The following is a 19,353-nucleotide window of genomic DNA, read 5'->3' as shown; positions in this document are numbered from 1 at the left end:
TCTGTTTCCACCGCTCTTTCAGGCAGTGCATTCCAGATTACAATTTACTGTATAAAAATAATTCTCCATTTTCCCTCATTTTTCGGTCAATTATCAATTAAAACATGCTTTATTAATCATGTTTCTTTTGGAAGAGAAGACAAATGCTCCACTGGTTTTTGAACTGCTTGAACCAGATACAGTGTTTTACAGGTGCTCACAAAATGCCCTGGTGCAATAAAAAAAAAATGCTGTATCCAATACATTTCTCAATTGGATTAATAGATTAAAATGTTAATTGTTGAACTGAGGCATGAAATAGTTTTGCTCCAAGTAGAAGTCAGAAACAGTTCAGGACTCAAAAAGCTTATTTATCATTATAGAGGCAATTTGGGCAGACACCAATTTAAAAGAAAAATCAGATACTCGATAAACATTACTTGTTAATTATTGATTAAGCTATTATATGGCTGTTGCTTTCCTGTAGTGGATGCACAATTTTAGGTAAACTCAGGTCCAAACAAACTTAAGATCTGATTTAAAAATAAGGACACTTAATTTTAGTTTTTAAACACTCTTTAGACTGATGTTATATCAATAGGCTGGTGCTTGGACAGAATTCAGTGTTAGTGTAAGTCAGTGTACTTGTATGTTACTACATTCATTGAAAAAGCAGATTCTCTAATAATGAAGCATAATTGGGGAATTTCTAATCTTACTGTAGAGTTCAGAGTTCCTTAAATGAATGTTTCACATCAGTAACATATAAAGAGTACTCGATAGGCTAATCATGCTAATTAGTATCATGAATGGGTATAGTACCGAATACCATTTTATACTGCTAAATCCCATATCCACCTACAGGACTATATTTTCATATGCATTGTAGATAGACTAAATTGGGACACAATACAGTCAAAATGTGTTGCAAAAGGTTATGAAAATTCATATCCAAATACAAACACAGACTTCAAGACTTTTGTTTTCAAACTGCTTATGAGTTTTCTCTGGTCCAGTACATCAGTTTTATCCTTATCCATGGATAGTTTTAAGATGACCAATTGTGACTGGACTAACTTAACTAATTTAAAAGACAGTAACTAATTTAGAGAAAACAATTGTAGCCATTCTTCTGAAAGCCTGAGTAAATTAAATGGTGCAAGGATTTTTACTGTACTGAGTACACTTAAAGCTCATCAAGGAATCCGTGGTTTCAAAGCTTGGATTTTTTGAGTCAAACCCAAATCTAAAGAGAAACTGAAAAGGGAAACTAAGAATGAAAGATTGGAAAGCAAACCTTCTAGGGAGACAAACTGTTTGAAACATTCAAAAGCTGAGAATAAGCAAAGATATAGTTGCTGCAGCTGTTGCTGTTACTTGAAGATAACATTAGTGGATCTACACCATCCAGACGGGGTTGAGGAGGTTCTGCAGACGTAGCCATTTTTGGTGCAGACCATGCCAGTGGAACTCGGGTCGGTTGTGAGCTGCTGTCGGTTGATGACCAGGTTAAATCCAAGAAGAGGAGGAGCTGAAATTCTTTATGAGGAAGACAAAGTTGTGAAAGACTTTGTGCTGGATGGACTGCCAAGCATAAGACCTGCCCTAGTTGTATCTGCCATTTAATGTGAAATTTATAGTTTACAATTGACTGCAATATGCTTGTTCGTTCATGTTTAACTTGCATTGATTCTGGGTTTTAGCGTATGGGGAGGTTAGCTTAGTATTTAGTGTTCGCTTTGTTTGACTCATATAGTTAAAATTTTTTGTTTAAACCATGGGATCTTGTGGCTTCATTCTTTCAGTAGATAACTGGGATTTCAGATTTCTTTTTAAAAAAAAAAGTTACTGGTCTCGACCAAGGTCATTACAAGTCTTAATCAATTCCTTGGTCTCAGCAACTAATTACTGAATTTAAACCAACAGTTATGAACAAACAATTCCAAAACTAGTCAAATTATTTATTTAAAACAAAGCTATTTGACACAATTAGTTTTTAATCTTTGATCATTTTATCTTGTAGATCTACATATTCTCCTGCAAGATAGTTTAATATCCTCAAAAAAATTTAAGACATTTAAGTTTGTGCCAGCAAAATAGAAAGGTCTACATTAAAAAAGTAAAGATGCTAACATAATAAGCAATGTTGAAAATTATAGCTAGAATTCTTATTCCAGAATGTAATCACGTCAATCATTATCGGCGAGGTCACTCTGTTCAAAATACCTGAAGAAAAACAATTAAAAAAAGATATAACATTTACATTGAGAGACATTAGCAAAAACTACTTATTGAATTGAAAGGAAATTCTCTATAATATATCACAGTTCACTGCAAATAAGGATGGCCATTTGTTCTATATAAATTAGCCTAAGCTAATTTCTAACTTCTGCTGCATTGTATTCTTGCGAGTCCTTTTCGGACTTCACTGATTTGCAGCTTTCAGTTTGGAAAAGAAAGTTCTGACTACCTGTGCTGTTTCAAAAGCCTTCTTGCATGTGTTTCTGTCTTATACCCATCATTGTTCAAAAGCACAATGATAATTTCACATTTCCCCAAATTATACATTATCTATTACCTGTTTGTCCAATCTCTTAGCCAGTCTATACATGATTCCTTTACATTCTCCTCACAGCTTACTTTCCCACTGAGCCGTAGCAGCATACTTGAACCGTGGCTGATTACAGTCTATTTCTGATGAGGTGATAATATCCAAGCACTGATCCTTATGGAATTCCACTATTTACACCTAGCCATCCAGAAACTACCCGTTTATCTCTATGCTCTATTTACTGTCTATTTACCAATCTAAGTCCATGCTAATATATCATCCTCAACCTTAAGTAACAGCCTCTTATGTGGTACTTTATCGAATGCCTGCTGGAAAATCAAATGTACTACATCCACTGGTTCTCCCTCATCTCCCCTTCTGGTTATACCCTCAAACAGCTCTAATAGATTTGTCAAACATGATTTCCTTTTCATAAGGCCATATTGATTCTGCCTAGCACATTGTAATTTTCCATGTCCTTAATAGGGGATTCAGGCATTTTCCCTATTAATAATGCCAGGCTATTTTGTTTGCAGTTCCCTCCTTTCTTGAACATGATTAACTTCATTTCTACTTTATATTTTAACACTGAAACATGAATGGAATTATTGCAACATTAAAAAAAATGAATAGAAAATAATATAATTACTGACAAAGTTAAATACTGCTGCTAGTACATCTTAATATGGATAGGAGATACCCCTCAGTTATGGGGTAAGACTCTCCAACTTGATAAATTCACAAGCATGCAGAGGTGAAGTCTAAAGAAAGTTGTTAAATACCTGGCAACTAAACAAATCAGTAAATTCACTGCTGACAATTCTATTTCTTCTGGGTTTTCCTAGAGAAAGAAAAAAGTGAAAATCATAGTATTTTGTTAGGTATTTAGGAGGCGGGGGGGCGGTTGGTGGTGAGGTGGACTTTGGTGAGAAAGGACACGCTGGGATATTTAAAATATACAAAATTAAATACATTTGTGTGGCCTGGTCATTTGAACTTTCTATGGAGATGATAATAGCTCAAGCAATCACCTTTCTTGGCTGTACAGATGGCAGACCAGATGGGCAAGAGGCAGTGGCTTAAAAAAATGGCAGAGTAAACTTATCCAGCTCTTTCCTGCCATTCTTCTCATTCCACAAAAGTGCAACTGTCCAGCACAGGGTCACCTGTTCTATTATTTTGGTAGTTGTCAAGCATCATCCATCCACCATTCTACACATACAACTCCATCTTTCTCCTTTTAGCTAGAGACAATAGCCTTTTTGTCATGTTTGTGACAAGCCACCAAGAATTCATCAAATAACCAATATCTCATCACTTTATAGCAAAGATAATATAAACCATTGAACAAAGGCCATTTGACTTTATGAAACCATAAAGTTTCTGGAGAAGCAGTACCTGTATGTTTACAATATATAAAATTGACAAAACAGTTTACCATCTCTGTGTACCAACACTGGTGACTAAGCAGAGGTTCACCAATATTCTTTACTTTCAATATGTAAACTATCGTATAGTGGGGTCTGTTAGCTCAGCTGACTTGATGGTTAGCATATGGTTCAGAATAATACCAACAGCACAGGTTCAATTCCAGTTCTGGCTAAGGAAGACCTGGGTCCTGACTCCTCACCCTACCCCTGAGAGTGGAAGGCAATGGAAAAACATCACTTGTCAAAAAAAACCTACCAAGAAAACAGCTCAGGATGAAGCATCAGCAGAGAATGAACACTACTGTATCCTTGTACTATTGTATCCACACTCCCAGGATTTCACTCTTATAGTAAAAGGTAGGCAAGAGTATTAAGGGTTAGGGAACCAAAGCAAGTAGGTGGAATTAAGTTACAGATCAATCAATCTAACTGTATGCTAGAACCCCTTAAGAGGCTGAATGGCCTGCTCCTATTCCTATGTTCTAATGATCTGCTTGTTGTTGGCACTAGCAAATGGTGGCAGTATAAATCCCCCATTTAATGTGAGTAAAAGTATTAAAATGAATTAGTAACTTCATTTTTTAAAAACCCACTGTAACGTGTTCATCAATTCTTCCCACAAAGTGTCCGTACTACTTTCAAGAAGAAACAATCATTGCAGCATCCTTTATCTTTCTAAAGTAGTAATGAAAAGAATTTTGAGAAATGAACAAAGTAGTGCAAATGGTTCAGCTGGTTATGGCAGCAGCAGCTGATTCATACAGGCCAGGAAAGTAGCAGGTTCAATCCCTCATCTGTAGTCTGTCCTGTGTTCTTGGTCAGAATGGCAGTAAGGCACTATAAATAGGACTCAGTACTCATGGTTTGGAGCAAGAAATAATCCAAATAATCCTGATTGCCTGTTGCTAATATGACAGCAGACACTGTTGAAGACTAGCTCAGCTTCAGTTGTAATGCCCCAGCAGTCATAAAAACCACTGATGCACACTGCCTGGACTCATACAGAAGGAAGGAATAGCCACTTGGGAGGGCGACTACTGAAAATATACTGCAGAAAGGAACCAATAACTTCAGGGAAGCGAGAAAACTAAGAATAAAAAAAAGAGATGTGAGCTTGGATAAAAAAAAGGTTCAGAAGTTCTGATTTCCTATTTATCATTATTGATTGACAGAACCTCTGAAATAGATATATTCTAGCTCTTTTACCTTTTGCTGAATCGGTTGCATCGATCTCATCTACTGCACTGCCACCACATCCCCTGTGTGGCAATAAGTTTGCTGCTTAGTCTCCTGATGGCAATGTCCAGTTTTTTCTGATCTCTACTATAACAGACAGCACAGTGACGTAATGCACTGAAGCTTTTATCTACTGCGCCCTGGAGTAATACATTGTCAACTCACACCTGCAATAATACTCAGTAATTAACTGCAGTAAATGCACTTTTGGCCTTGCAAGATGGAGAAACAATATTTGCTTGTGCACAAATAGGATACTGTGCCACATGAATATATGCATTTCAACAATGAAATGGTGCAACGATGAAGTTCCATTATCGAACAAAACCACTTTAAAATTTCAAGCATTTACTGTATTTCTTAAAAAAAACAAATACTTACTAGCTTAGCACGAACTGCAGAACATCTTCTAGCCAGCTGTCGAATAAGAGAATGAGCCTCAGGTAGTAGTGGCTTTTCTATACAGGCTAACAATGCATAAAGCCATCTGCCCTAAGAAAAATTGAAACACAGCACTGACACATCAACCCACATACATTTTTATAATTCTCAAGTGCAATGCAATATCAAATGTATAAAATAAAATGCTGCAATAAATCACTAGAACAATGAAGTCTATAGAGATTGTGCTGAGGCTTCATAATGGACTAGTCAGACTATCCTTAGACTGTGGTGTACAACTTTGGTGTTAAATGGGACATAGATATGCTGTAGTTGGTTCAGAGAAGAGCAACACATTGAGAAAGATTAAAGGCTCTTAAGCTCCAGAATCCAACTAGGTGGTAGTTATAGAGGGATCTAACCATGCTCTTCACAATCCATATTAATGATCTACACATTGGTGCCAGGGGTATTGTCCACAGAGTTTTGCTAGTGTTAGAACCTTACATGAGAGAAAAAAACTACAATCTGATCCAGATGCAATGGGGGAAAAATGGGCACAAGATTTTGCTTTCTCCCCAAACTCATTCAATGTTTCTGCTTTCTCCCCAATATAGTAATCTTCTTTAACTAATGATCCTATCCCTTTTTAATTACTGTAATCAATTTAGCATCAATCACCACTTGTGGCAAAGCATACCACACTCCAATGACTTTGCAAGAGTCTACAATTTTATGCGGTAAGTTCTTAGCTCGAGATCACGGCCAGCTGACCTCAATTTATCAACTGTGAAAATACCTTGTTTACTCCTTTTATCATTTTAAAAACCTCTAAAAAATCCTACTTAATCTTAGGTTGAGAAAATACAGTCCTTATTGTTTTAGATTTTCCTTGTAGCTCATGTCAATTATGTTATCATCCTGGTAAATCTTGTTAAGGTGAATTAAGATCATTAGTTCAAGGTAAACTAGGTCAGAATACATTTAAATTAGTGCACAGTAAATAAAAATAAGAAAAAATGTCTTTACTCAAAAGATGTAAATGTTTGGAATAATCTATCTACAATGTAATTGTGGATTACAATTATTATTCATCATTTATATAAACGACATAGATGACTATATGGGGGGTAGGATTAGTAAGTTTGCGGATGACACAAAGATTGGCCCGGGTGGTTAACAGTGAGGTTGAGTGTCTTGGGCTACAGGAAGATATAGATGGGATGGTCAAATGGGCAGATAAGTGGCAGATGGAATTTAACCCTGAAAAGTATGAGGCAATACACTTTGGAAGGAGTAATTTGACAAGGAAGTATTCAATGAACAGCATGACACTAGGGAGTTCTGAGGAACAAAGGGACCTTGGTGTGTGTGTGTCCATAGATCTCTGAAGGCGGAGGGGCATGTTAGTGGGGTGGTGAAAAAGGCATATGGGACACTTGCCTTTATCAATCGAGGCATAGATTACAAAAGTAGGGAGGTCATGTTGGAGTTGTATAGAACCTCGGTGAGGCCACAGCTGGAGTACTGAGTGCAGTTCTGGTTGCCACATTATAGGAAGGATGTGATTGCACTGGAGAGGGTGCAGAGGAGCTTCACCAGGATGTTGTCTGGGATGAAACATTTAAATTATGAAGAGAGGTTGGATAGACTTGGGTTGTTTTCGTTGGAGCAGAGAAGACTGAGGGGCGACCTGATCGAGGTGTACAAGATTATGAGGGGCATGGACAGGGTGTATAGGGAGCAGCTGTTCCCCTTAGTTGAAGGGTCAGTCACGAGGGGACACAAGTTCAAGGTGAGGGACAGGAGGTTTAGGGGTGATGTGAAGAAAAACTTTTTTTTACCCAGGGGGTGGTGATGGTCTGGAATGCGCTGCCTGGAAGGGTGGTGGAGGCGGGTTGCCTCACATCCTTTAAAAAGTACCTGGATGAGCACTTGGCACGTCATAACATTCAAGGCTATGGGCCAAGTGCTCATCCAGGTACTTTTTAAAGGATGTGAGGCAACCCGCCTCCACCACCCTTCCAGGCAGCGTAAATGGGATTAGGTAGGTAGGTCAGGTGTTTCTCACGTGTCAGTGCAGACTCGATGGGCCTCTTCTGCACTATGTGATTCTGTGATTGAATGTATGTCAGAATCAAAGACGATAAGGAAGTTAAAATGCAGTTGGATACAAAGCTAATTTGGGTGTACCAAAAAGTCTTTTCTTATCCTTAAACTTTTTTTAATGTTAAAATTATAGTATAGAATTAAGCTTTTGATCAGGTACATCCATGTTAATAGATGGGTGGTAGCCGGTTGTCCTTAAAGAAGCTGCATAGCATTGGTAGGCAAAGCAGTAGAGGATGGAAAAAATGTTTCAGTGCATAAGTAAATTATATACCTCCAATGATTTATACTCATTCGTTTACAACAACTTACAGTATACCAAACAAATATTTGCAACCCGTTTAAAAAAAAGCCACATTTACCAGAGGCAAGAAATCACTTACTAATTCTGGATATAATTTTTTATCTCCAAACCAGTTAATTAGATATTCCAGGGCATTAAATACTGTGGGCTGGAAAAGAACAAAAAACAAATCACGACCAGTCTTTCAAAAGTGACTGAAGCTGAATCTGATACAAGGAGCAATTGTGTACCCTATATGGATATCTTGTACGAGATTTAACAAAATTGAAATTTTTCAACTACTGATTAATATGTTAAAATTGGCAACTGATTAAGCATAATTACCCATTAAGAAGTCACATGATGATGACTATCCCTCTTCTGAATAATGGAAACACCACTGATTAAATGTATTTGGATACTGGTTTTGATTTTCAGTTCGTATATAAACATGCTCATCATGAACACATTCAATACGAAACCAGCACCATGAAATGAACATTGACTGGTAAAGATAAAGGATTCTTCTATTCATGAGAAAGACCCTCAAATCTCTTACAATATTTACACACTTTAATTAACTTGTCCTGAAATATCACTGGGGAACGTTATACAAATTAAAAATGTTGATATTAATGGTGCACCCATTTACATTTTTGCCCAAAATATAAAACATTGTTTAGTTGCTTGGTTATTGCATCTCCACAGTCGCACAGACTGTTTACCCCTATGAATCAAAAGCCAATTCTGAAGCAGCACTAAGCCAGCTTTATTAACTGGTCTATGCTGAGGTAACATGTGGGTGCTTCAATAATCCCAGTTTAGGAAATGGAAAAACACAGCCAGAAACCCTCAAGACTATTTGAAGGCTGGGCGTGTGTGCCCGCATGCATGTGTGGACAGAGTTGCAACTCACCTGTTGAGGTTCAATTTAATAAAACAGCTTAATAATGTATAAAAAATAGACACTTCTGTAACAATATGAGTAGGGGAGCCAATACACCCACCTATGGATCTATACCTCAGCTACTAACTACTTTCAGTATAAAGGGGTAATGGATTAAAACTCAGTGGGTAGAAAAGTCCTTTTGGAAACTGTAATATAATTTATTAAATGAAAAACTGCTCCACTGGTACCTGTGCCAAGTTTGAAGATACACTTTTATTGTATGTAATTCAGGGCCACTTCTTCACCCTGAAGTAAAACTGCATTTTTATGGGAGTATTGCAGGAATACTAGAGGTATTTTCAAGTATTCAGGTATTTGAGTTTCATAATTGTATGTATTTGCAAATTGCACGTTTGATCAGGAGAGGATCATACAATGTAATGAAGATTGCATTATTGTGTTGATATATTGTTGGAAATAAAATACATATTTGTTAAAATTAATGTAAAATAGAATAAATTAGAATGAGATTATTGAATCCCAACATCCCACAAACAAATTAAGTTCAGTTCCATTTGCAATTACTCAGATATTGAAGCAGTCCATGCCCAAATGAAGAAAAACCTGAATAACATTCAGGCTTGGACTGATGAGTGGCAAGTAACATTCACAGCATACAAGGGCCAGATAAGGACTATTTCCGAGAAGGGAAAGTTGAACCACCTCCCCATACCATTCAACGGTATTACAATCATTGAATCTCCATTATCAACATCTAGGGGTTGACCACTGACCAGAAACTTAACTAGACCAGCCACATAAACATTGTGACTATGAGGGCAGTTTTGAGGGGGGTATTCTGCAACAGATGATTCATCTCCTGACTCCCCAAAACCTTTCCACCATCAAGCAGGCACAAGTCAGGAGTGTGATGTAACACCCACCACTTGCTTGGGTGAGTACAGCTCCAACTACACAAGAAGTTTGACACCATCCAGGACAAAACAGTCGGTTTGATCAGTACCCTATTCTCCATGAGTGCAACATGGCTCCAGTGTGTACCATCTACACGATGGAATCATACAATCTTTACAGCACAGAAAGCGGCCATTCAGCCCAACGTGTCCGTACTGGCTCTCCCAAGGAGCAATTCACACACTCCACTAGCCCACTTTCTGCCCGCATCCCTGCACATTCCTCCTTTTCAGATATTCAGAAAATTTAGAAAAACGTTGAAAAATATACGGCACAGAAAGAGATCACTCTGCCCATCATGTCTGCGCAGTTCAATAAATGACCCCCAAAGCCTAACCCTATTTTCCAGCACTTGGTTTGTAGCCCTGGAGGTTATGGGACTTCAGGTGCCTAGCCAGACACCTTTTAAATGAGTTGAGTGTTTCTGTCTCTACTACCTTTTAAGCAGCGAGTTCCAGATCCCTATCACCCTCTGGGTGAAAAATATTTTCCTTATCTCTTCTCTAATCCTTCTACCAATCACTTTTCGGATTTCCAGCATCCGCAGTTTTTTACTTTTAAAATATTCCATATGCTGCCTCAACCACCTTATTGACCTGTCCTGTGATGCTCTCGAACTCGCCAAAGACTTCTCCAACAGAACCTCTTATTTTTTATTCATTCACGGGACGTGGGCATCACTGGCTGGGCCAGCATATATTGCCCATCCCTAGTTGCCCTTGAGAAGGTGCTGGTGAGCTGCCTTCTTGAATCGCTGCAGTCCATGTGGTGTAGGTACGGCCACAGTGCTCTTAAGGAGGGAGTTCCAGGATTTTGACCCAGCAGCAATGAAGGAACAGCGATATATTCTCAAGTCAGGGTGATGAGTGACTTGGAGGGAACTTCCAGGTGGTGATGTTCCCATGCATCTGCTGCCCTTGTCCTTCTAGATAGTGGCTGTGGATTTCGAAGGAGCCTCGGTGAGTTCCTGCAGTGCATCTTGTAGATGATACACACTGCTGCTACTATGCAACGGTGGTGGAGGGAGTGAATGTTTGTGGGTGTGGTGCCAATCAAGTGGGCTGCTTTGTCCTGGACAAAGTCTCTGCTTAAAGAAACTCTCCTAACCTGTCACTCAGTTTATAAAATTGCTAACTGTTTGTTGCTTCTCCCTAACCAGGTAATAAATAAATAGTTCTGCATTAACCACCCAATCAATATGCTTGATAATTTAAAAACTGCAATTAAATATCCTCTTAGTCTTCTCTTCTCCAGCTGAAATACACCCATTATCTTAAGTCTCTCCTTGTAATAATTATAGTTTCCATTCTCTGGCATCATCCTGATGGCTTTAATGTCCTTTTCAAATAGCATATGCAAGGTGGCAAAAAATTGTGGTTTAATAACCGCATTACCTCTTCACTCTTGTACTCCTTACATTTATTTAAAAACCTAAGTCCCACTCTCTGCCTACATTTGTATTTTCAGAGATTTATATAATTTTGAGCCTCTAAGTGTCTCTGTTTAACCTCAGCCTTCTGTGTCTATTGAGGGTATATATCTATTCCTTTGGTGGGTGGAGTTTTAACTCAAACCTCAGGACAGGCAGGAGAATAATTACATTATTGAAAATGAACTAGCTGCAAAAGTACCTATTCCTGGTTTAACCAGAGCAGGTTCAGGGTTAGGAATTATGATAATTAAATGAGACACCACGACTCAGCTTTTCAGCTACTTGTATGTAACACTTCCAGAAAGGGTTTCCCAGGCTTCTGCTAGATGCAAAAGGTTAAGTGTTTTTCCAACACTGCTTGTGGGCCAGGAGGAAGAAGTGCTTCCCCACTGCCCTCCAAGCAAACCTACAACAACCAGATGATCCCACCCCTATTCTCCATTTCTCCCTCACCCCTGAAATTTCCATCTCCATCCCACTCCTCACTGTGTCCAGTTGTGATCTCATGGCCACTTGCAAAAGTTGGCCATTCTGAATACAGCAGGTCTGCCGCTGGATGATTTATTGTACTACAGTCCCACGCTTATCAAATGATATAATGCAGCAAATATTATTTTGGTAAGGTGCAGTTATGTCCTTTTTGGTCAGTAATGTTCAGGGCAAATTTGAGTTTAATTATTGTTTGACAGATTTGAAAGTGAGGCTAGATTCCAGCTGCGAAGCATTCTGTATTTTAAAATTATTGAGCACCTATAATAAAGTAGGACATCTGTTGTGCAACCTGTGTGTCCTGATGCACCTTTTTAAAACATAGTACTGGTCTATCCCCTACGGTATTGCTCACAAGATGTACTGTTTTAGAAAGAATGAGGTTTTATATCAAAGAAGAATGCAATATTCTGCTAAACTGCAACAGTATTCCTTAAAGGCCACAGGGCTAATTATTTTAAGTAAGCATAAGTTCAAAGGTCAAAAGTCAGAGTTTATTTATTGCTTGGTTTATAAACTGAGATTAGAATGTACTTGCAGCTCAGAGAGATCTAACATTTTATGATTGATCTTGAGGCTGTAGATCAGAACTTGTGTCTTTATGCTTAAAGTTCTTCTAAAATCAGCATTTGCTTACTGCTAAAAAACGAAGAAAAAATGAAATCTGCACATACCTGACTCATTCTGCTGACAATACTCAACAAGGGAGGAAATCCCACCTGTAAAACAGACCAACCACTTACAGTAACTCAAACTCACCACATTAATTTGATTTTGATCTAATTCTCAAAGGAAAGCAAAAATCTAAATAATACTAATGGAAAATTCCAAAAGTGTTTGTGTCCAAAGCAAAAAGCACAAAGATACAAACATCAGTTACATGTTACAGTGCATGTTTCTTACACAACTACTAAACACTACAATAAATAAGGATTTCACAGGTCCCCAATTAAGTTGCCTGCAGAAGAACTGAAGATGATGCATGAGAACCAGAATTTTCAAATGATGGTTCCTGCCAAAACGGTGGGATCTCTAGTGGGTCTGGAATCCATTGTGATTTGCAATGGGCTTTGCTGTGGCTCGTTAACTGAGCTTTGACATTAGTCAGGAAACCCAGAGCGGGTGATGCTAAACAATAATAGGTGGGCTGACAAACTGAATCTATCAAAGGAAGGATTTCTACAAGGTACACTGGCATGTGTCAGAAGGGCTGAACAGCTTATGGATTTTTGAAGCTGCAGCAACACAGGAATGGAGAGAAGACTTTTACTTGGAGTTTCTGCTGCGAGATCTGAGGGACTGCAGCGAGGTGTGTGGAAGTGGACAGCCTCTCCAGCTAAGCAGCGGTGCATGGCAGAGGCCGAGGAAGTCAGCAACAGAAGTGTGGTCCCTCCAACCTGGAGACAGTACACCAAGAAGTTCCAGGACACTAGGAGGGCATAACATAGGAATGGTGTTCCACTTGACTTTCCGAGCATACACCTACTTAGCATTTCTCAGGACCAACACACCTTGCAGCTCCACACATTTCCCTCTCTCCAGGCACCTCACACCCTTCTGAATGTCCAGCACTCACCTTGATCCTATTTCCTTCTCACACCCATGCCTCACAGTCACCCTCCCCAAATGTCCATCCTCCTAGCCACACAAGTCATTTCTAACACATAACTCTCTGCTTTCTCTCCTTGCATAAGAGACCACACTTCAGGGGCAAGCAGAGACCTATGGCAGGGTGGGTGGGGCATTGGCCCACCAGTGACAGGCACCTTACTGGCCACTAGCAATGTGTGCCAACCTGCTTCACTGGAAAGGAGGAGATCTTGTTCCAGGTGGCTGACGATGTCAGCGGCCATCTACTGTGAAAGCCTGAGCCTCCTGGTGCTCACACATGTCGAGAGAATGGATTCTCTGCCTGTAGACCTTGTGTTTGGGGTTTTTCCTCCTTGGACTTGTGTACCCATCCCTTCTGCCCTGTGAAGCACCATGTAGCTGAGGGGAAGGCAGCTTGTTCTTTATCCACATTATACTGCATCTGCCATGCATTTGCCCATTCACTCAGCTTGTCCAAATTACACTGCAGCATCTCTGCATCCTCCTCACAGCTCACCCTCCCACCCAGCTTTGTGTCATTTGCAAATTTGGAGATATTACATTTAGTTCCCTCATCTAAATCATTAATATATATTATGAATAGCTGGGGTCCCAGCACCGATCCCTGCAGTACCTCACTAGTCACCGTCAGCCATTCAAAAAAAGACCCGTTTATTCCCACTCTTTGTTTCCTGTCTGTCAACCAGTTTCTATCCATCTCAATACACTACCCCCAATCCCATGCGCTTTAATTTTACACGATAATCTCTTATATGGGACTTTGTCGAAAGCCTTCTGAAAGTCCAAATAAACCACATCCACTGGCTCCCCCTCATCAACTCTACTAGTTACATCCTCGAAAAATTCCAGTAGATTTGTCAAGCTTGATTTCCCTTTTGTAAATCCATGCTGACTCTGTCCGATTCTGCCACTGTTTTCCAAGTGCTCAGCTATTAAATCTTTTATAATGGACTCTAGAATTTTCCCCACTACCGACGTCAGGCTGACTGGTCTATAATTCCCTGTTTTCTCTCTACCTCCCTTTTTAAATAGTGGGGTTACATTAGCTACCCTCCAATCTTCAAATCCACCCGGGTGAAACCTGGAAGTGGGTGGAGTGGATGGGATGATGCAGAGATCCCAATCTGATGCAATGTTTAGGGGATTTAATTCCCCAAACGTACCCTAACCTATCTCCCCTTGTCTGGGAAAACTACACCCCTCACCCCACCCTTGAGGAAAGAGAGTAGAAAAACTGAGTTTTTTAAACAAATTTCTCTCTACTGTATGTACTCAAAGTTACAATTTACTTTCAGGTTTAACAATCTTTTGCCAAAAGTGCAAGCTATTTTGCAGCTTAAATTGCTGCTTTTTACTGTGGCACGCACAGCTTTCTGTTATTTCCTTTGATGGTCACATTATCCTGGCTCCGTTTGGTACTCATGCTAAGCATCTGTCATAACAAATGTTCCAGACCCACACGCTAAACGTGAAAGCGTCTGCACTTGTACTGATGAATAAGCACTGCGGCTTGTGATTGCCAAATCTGGATGAGGGTCATTTCACAACCGACCTGTTACTACATTGGCAAGATATGCTCGTCGTGCAACACATATGAAGAGCATCCAAATGTCACTCTTCTACTTTTGATATGCATCCTTCTCTTGCAGCCATAAAACAAATACATCAGCAGCTGGCACTAGTAATTTGTATTTGCTGTAAGGCTCAACTGTTACTGATGCCAGATGTTTATTAATGCACCAAAGCTTCAGTAGTAGCATGCCTTCCAAAAGTCCAGTCTACTTTTTTGCTTTCCTAAGGCCCACCTGGATCCAACTGAACTAGATAGTTGTTTTTTCATACTCAATGCCACTGGCTATTATGGCAGCATACAGTAGAGGTAAAGACTTGCAATTTTATAGCAAGTGATCACATTTCTCAAAGCCCTCCTCTTTAATTATTTCTAAGGGTAGTGATTGGTGTCATGAAGGGTTTTGTTTTGTTGATCTTTAGGTCAATACTTTGTCCCTGATGACAAAATACATATGAATCTGTATAGGAATATATTCCTATACTTAACAAATTGCACAAGATGTGTCAAGATTGCTAATAGATATAACTGAACTAGCATTCTTCAGTCTATCAAATGGGTACTTTATTGAGGCATCTTCAATCAGTACAACTTCTTCCAATGATAATTATGATTTGCCCCATTCTTTTAACTAGTTTGGTGATGATTAAACATTTGAACCATCATAAAGTCAGGTTAAGATTGAAACTAAAGAAAGATTTCCGAAAAGTGGGTTTGAAGTAGTTTCTAACTTTCTGTACTGTTGAATTCTAACTTTGTTCCCATGTGCTTGTGGATAAATAAGTAACAATGTCCAGAAAACTTGACTACAAAACATAAATTTTTACTGTTGTGGGTAATATACCTTCGTGTGCAACACAGTGCAAATGCAAGCTTGAAATAGGAGCTTTTAACTTTGATACACCCCTCCCACCCTGTAAGTTTGATGTGGCCACATAACATCTGTGTAACAGGAAGATGAGATACTGAATTTGAATGAAACTGAAAGTAATGCAAAAAAATTGCTAAGCCTCAAGACTGTTATCAGTTCCAAGTTTAAAAGAGATCTCATTTATTTAGCAGAACACAAACAAAGGTTTACTTGATACCAATCACCACTGCATGGAGGCAGCTGATTTCTGGTTGTGCTAAGTGTATGATGAAAATAATCACCTGCACATAGTCAATGCCTGGGTTATCAGGTTCATCAGTGATTGGTGATACAGATGAATCCAAGTACAATTTTTCTCCAAGACAGAATTTTTTCCATCCTTCTTCGTCATCAGGTGTTGGCTGTGAAGTTAACCGGAATTTCAATTAATTCAGAAAAATGATTTATCATCTTGAAGAGAACACTATCTATTTATATAAAAAAGGATACTTCAATCTTAAACAGCACATCGAGCATGCTAAATGAATTAGGCCATTCAGCTGTCACTAGATGGCAGCAAGATATTGCTGAATAATGTTTTTTCTTTATAACCAATAGGTGCTATGTGCATTGTGATAGCTTTAACCAACCTATACTTTACACAAAATAACAAATCAAGATTATATTGTCTGCAGGAAAAGATCTGCATTTACCTATTGGTCATTGTAACAAAGTAAGAAAGACATGGAATGTGAGCCATAGGCTTTTGAAAGTTTAGTATCTACAGTAGCATTACAATTATAAAATGTATATTATCTATAAAATATCAGAATGACAAGGCAAGGTACTACAGCTTTTAAAAAAAAAACATTGCTCTTAATCAGGAATGGCTCCCAGCCTTTAAGGAAATAAGGCAGGGAATTAGTTCAGTAATGGAGAGGAACTGAAAGTGAGTAGGCTGGAAAGTAATCCCTGTTAGCATCTTGATGATCGCTGCACTTAAAGACATAACTGATGTGGGTGAATAAGCCTCACTTGTTTAAAGCTCTGGGCTGTGTATCTAATTAACCACTAAGTCCTGGACCTGCTTCAACTCCTTACATTATGGAAAGTATTTCAAGCACACACTCAGTTAAAGCAGTTGTAAAATTAACAACATTCTTCCCTTGCCTTCCTGAAGATGTTGACTCCTTGCTAGGGTAGAGCTGCATGGGTGCTAGTCACCCTCTAATACTTCGCCCAAATTACTATTCTTTACGCACAATCCTAGACCAAGAGTCTAGGAAGTAGGCAGGTTATTCAATGGTGGAGGGCATCAGAGTGAAATCCAATACTGTCCTCAACCTATACTCTCTCACCAGGAGTCCTTTGGATAGCAATCAGGATCTGTAATAACCCTCCTCCTCCAGTCCCACCATAAATCAGCTAATTCAGTACACGCTCAGAGGCTGAATTTGGAACCTACATAGGGTTCAAGTATGCTTTACACTAACCAACTGATTCCTAAAACTACCCATTTGAACAGCCTGTTTAAAGGAAGGTTTAAAATATATCTATGGTGATTTACATGTGTTTAATTTTAAGAATAAAACGGTTAAAATTTGTCAGTGCCATTAACTTGGGGCAGTGCTCATGATTCCAGATCTGTAAGCAGCAGGCAAACTTTCATGTTGCTTCCTCATTATAATGAGGGGAGTCGGTGGCATAGTGGTAATGTCGCTGGACTAGTAATCCAGGGACCCAGGCTAATGCTGAGGACATGATTTCAAATCCTACCACGGCAGCTGGTGGAATTTGAATTCTGGAATATAGAGCTGGTGAAACTATCATCTGTTGTTGTAGAAATTCATCTGGTTCACTAGAGTCCTTTAGTGAAGGAAATCTGCCATCTTTACCTGGTCTGGCCTAGATGTAACTCCAGACCCACAACAACGTGGTTGACTCTTAACTGCTCTTGACCTAGCAAGGTGAGTTCAAGGCGATGGGGGATGGGGGCGCAAATGCTGGCCTTGCCATCAACACCCACATCCTATGAAAGAATAAAGAATGATTGTGCTGTGTAGCCTAGTGCAACCTGCACTACTGGCTGTCTGCATGTGCAATAGGGGTCTAAGAGCATGCAAGAGTAGCATGTATTCCCACTAGCCTCCTGCTCTTCAAGGCAGTCTGTCCCTCTTAAAAAGAAACTGCACTGCAACACAAGTCTGAAAAAAACTGAAACAGATGCATTCAAAGTGAAGGAAAATGGAGCACCAGCCTCGGAAGAAGGCTTTCACATTCATAGATACAACCCTGGATGCCTTAGTCACAGAGGTGCATAGGAGGAGAGAGAGACCATTTTATCGCTGAGAGGCTAGTAGACCCTAAAGACATGTCAGCAGAAGGGTGTGGGAGCAGGTGGACAGGAAGGGTCAATGTTCAAAGAGTCTGGTCAGGAGGACCTGATAATACTACAGAAAGAAGTTTAAAGACCTCTTAAGGTGGTCAAGGTCAGTGAACGCATCATCACATCACCTCTTATACCAAACTACCAGCTTGTCAAGCTGCCCAATGCCACATCACCCACCCACCTGTACTTAGTTTCACTCAGAATTTACAACTAAGATTCACATACAGCACCTTACCCATACACTTTCCAAAGATGCCAGCCTCATACCCAAATCTCATTACCTCCAAAGAGCTCCAGTTATTCAGCTTTGGCAGGTACATCACCCAGGCAGAGTGTCACACAATCAGACATGCTGCCCTCTCTTTTGCAGAAGGCAGCAAAAGGGGAACAGCGCGGGCAGGGGTTTGGGGAGTGCCTCCAATACTCTGTTCAGTCACTGAGAAGATGGTGTTCAGGATGATGGGGTCAGCAATACAGAGCGTTCAACATCCAATGCTGCTGAGAACATTGAGGGTCAGTGAGTTTAAGTCTTATGCCCCTTCTCAACTCTCTATTCTCATTCTTCCTTTAAATTGAAAGTTGCCAATTATGTGATCATAGACCTCTTGATTTCCACAACCCTGCTTTTATGCTTTCAGATACCCAAGATCTGCACAACCTCTACGAAGCCAGGAGGAAATTAGAGAGCCTACACTAGTAATTAGGAAGCATCATCACTTGATCTCACAATCCCTACCATCTGTGGTGCATGTAGCTTAGAGGCTAATATAGAGTCGTGGTAAGTCTCCAGACACATAGCTAGATCAGCTCACAAGAGAGCATGGTCACATGAGTTCTGCTGCAGGAGACTCAGGTAAGGATTTCAATCGTGCAGTATGCTGCAAAGCCCTGACAGCGATTTACACAGAGACGTTAGTATATTGGCAAGCCTGCCAGATAGTCTGTTGTCACTGTCAAAGAACATGGAGCAGTCCGGCAGAGGGAACATGCAAGGCTTGGAGTGCATCCATTCCTCCAAAGTGATGGCCAACTCTATGACTGTACTAGCAGACCCCACAATGATGGGGCATCTGGCGGCTGCTATCTCAACTTCTATTGTAGCACAGATGGACACTCAATGTCTCACTGCTACAGTGAAAACTCAGATAGAGAGCATGAAGTCCATACCTGCTCTCACAC

General features: G+C 39.7%; 1 protein-coding gene across 1 annotated transcript in view; it reads right to left on the bottom strand.

Moving 5' to 3' along the window:
- Positions 1 to 1,925: 1,925 nt before the first annotated feature.
- Positions 1,926 to 19,353, bottom strand: part of gemin2 (gem (nuclear organelle) associated protein 2) — a 24,339-nt gene continuing 6,911 nt past the window's right edge. Inside the window, exons 6-11 of the mRNA XM_078562741.1 lie at positions 16,088 to 16,207; positions 12,429 to 12,473; positions 8,070 to 8,138; positions 5,578 to 5,688; positions 3,313 to 3,371; positions 1,926 to 2,205 (exon numbers count right to left, since the gene is read on the bottom strand). Of these exons, the coding sequence (XP_078418867.1) occupies positions 2,169 to 2,205; positions 3,313 to 3,371; positions 5,578 to 5,688; positions 8,070 to 8,138; positions 12,429 to 12,473; positions 16,088 to 16,207 (441 nt within the window). The 3' untranslated portion in view covers positions 1,926 to 2,168. The remainder of the gene's footprint in view (positions 2,206 to 3,312; positions 3,372 to 5,577; positions 5,689 to 8,069; positions 8,139 to 12,428; positions 12,474 to 16,087; positions 16,208 to 19,353) is intronic.

The sequence above is a fragment of the Cetorhinus maximus genome, chromosome 18, assembly GCF_964194155.1.
Source record: "Cetorhinus maximus chromosome 18, sCetMax3.hap1.1, whole genome shotgun sequence".
NCBI classification, from domain to species: domain Eukaryota; kingdom Metazoa; phylum Chordata; class Chondrichthyes; order Lamniformes; family Cetorhinidae; genus Cetorhinus; species Cetorhinus maximus.
This window is presented reverse-complemented; position numbering and strand designations above follow the sequence as displayed.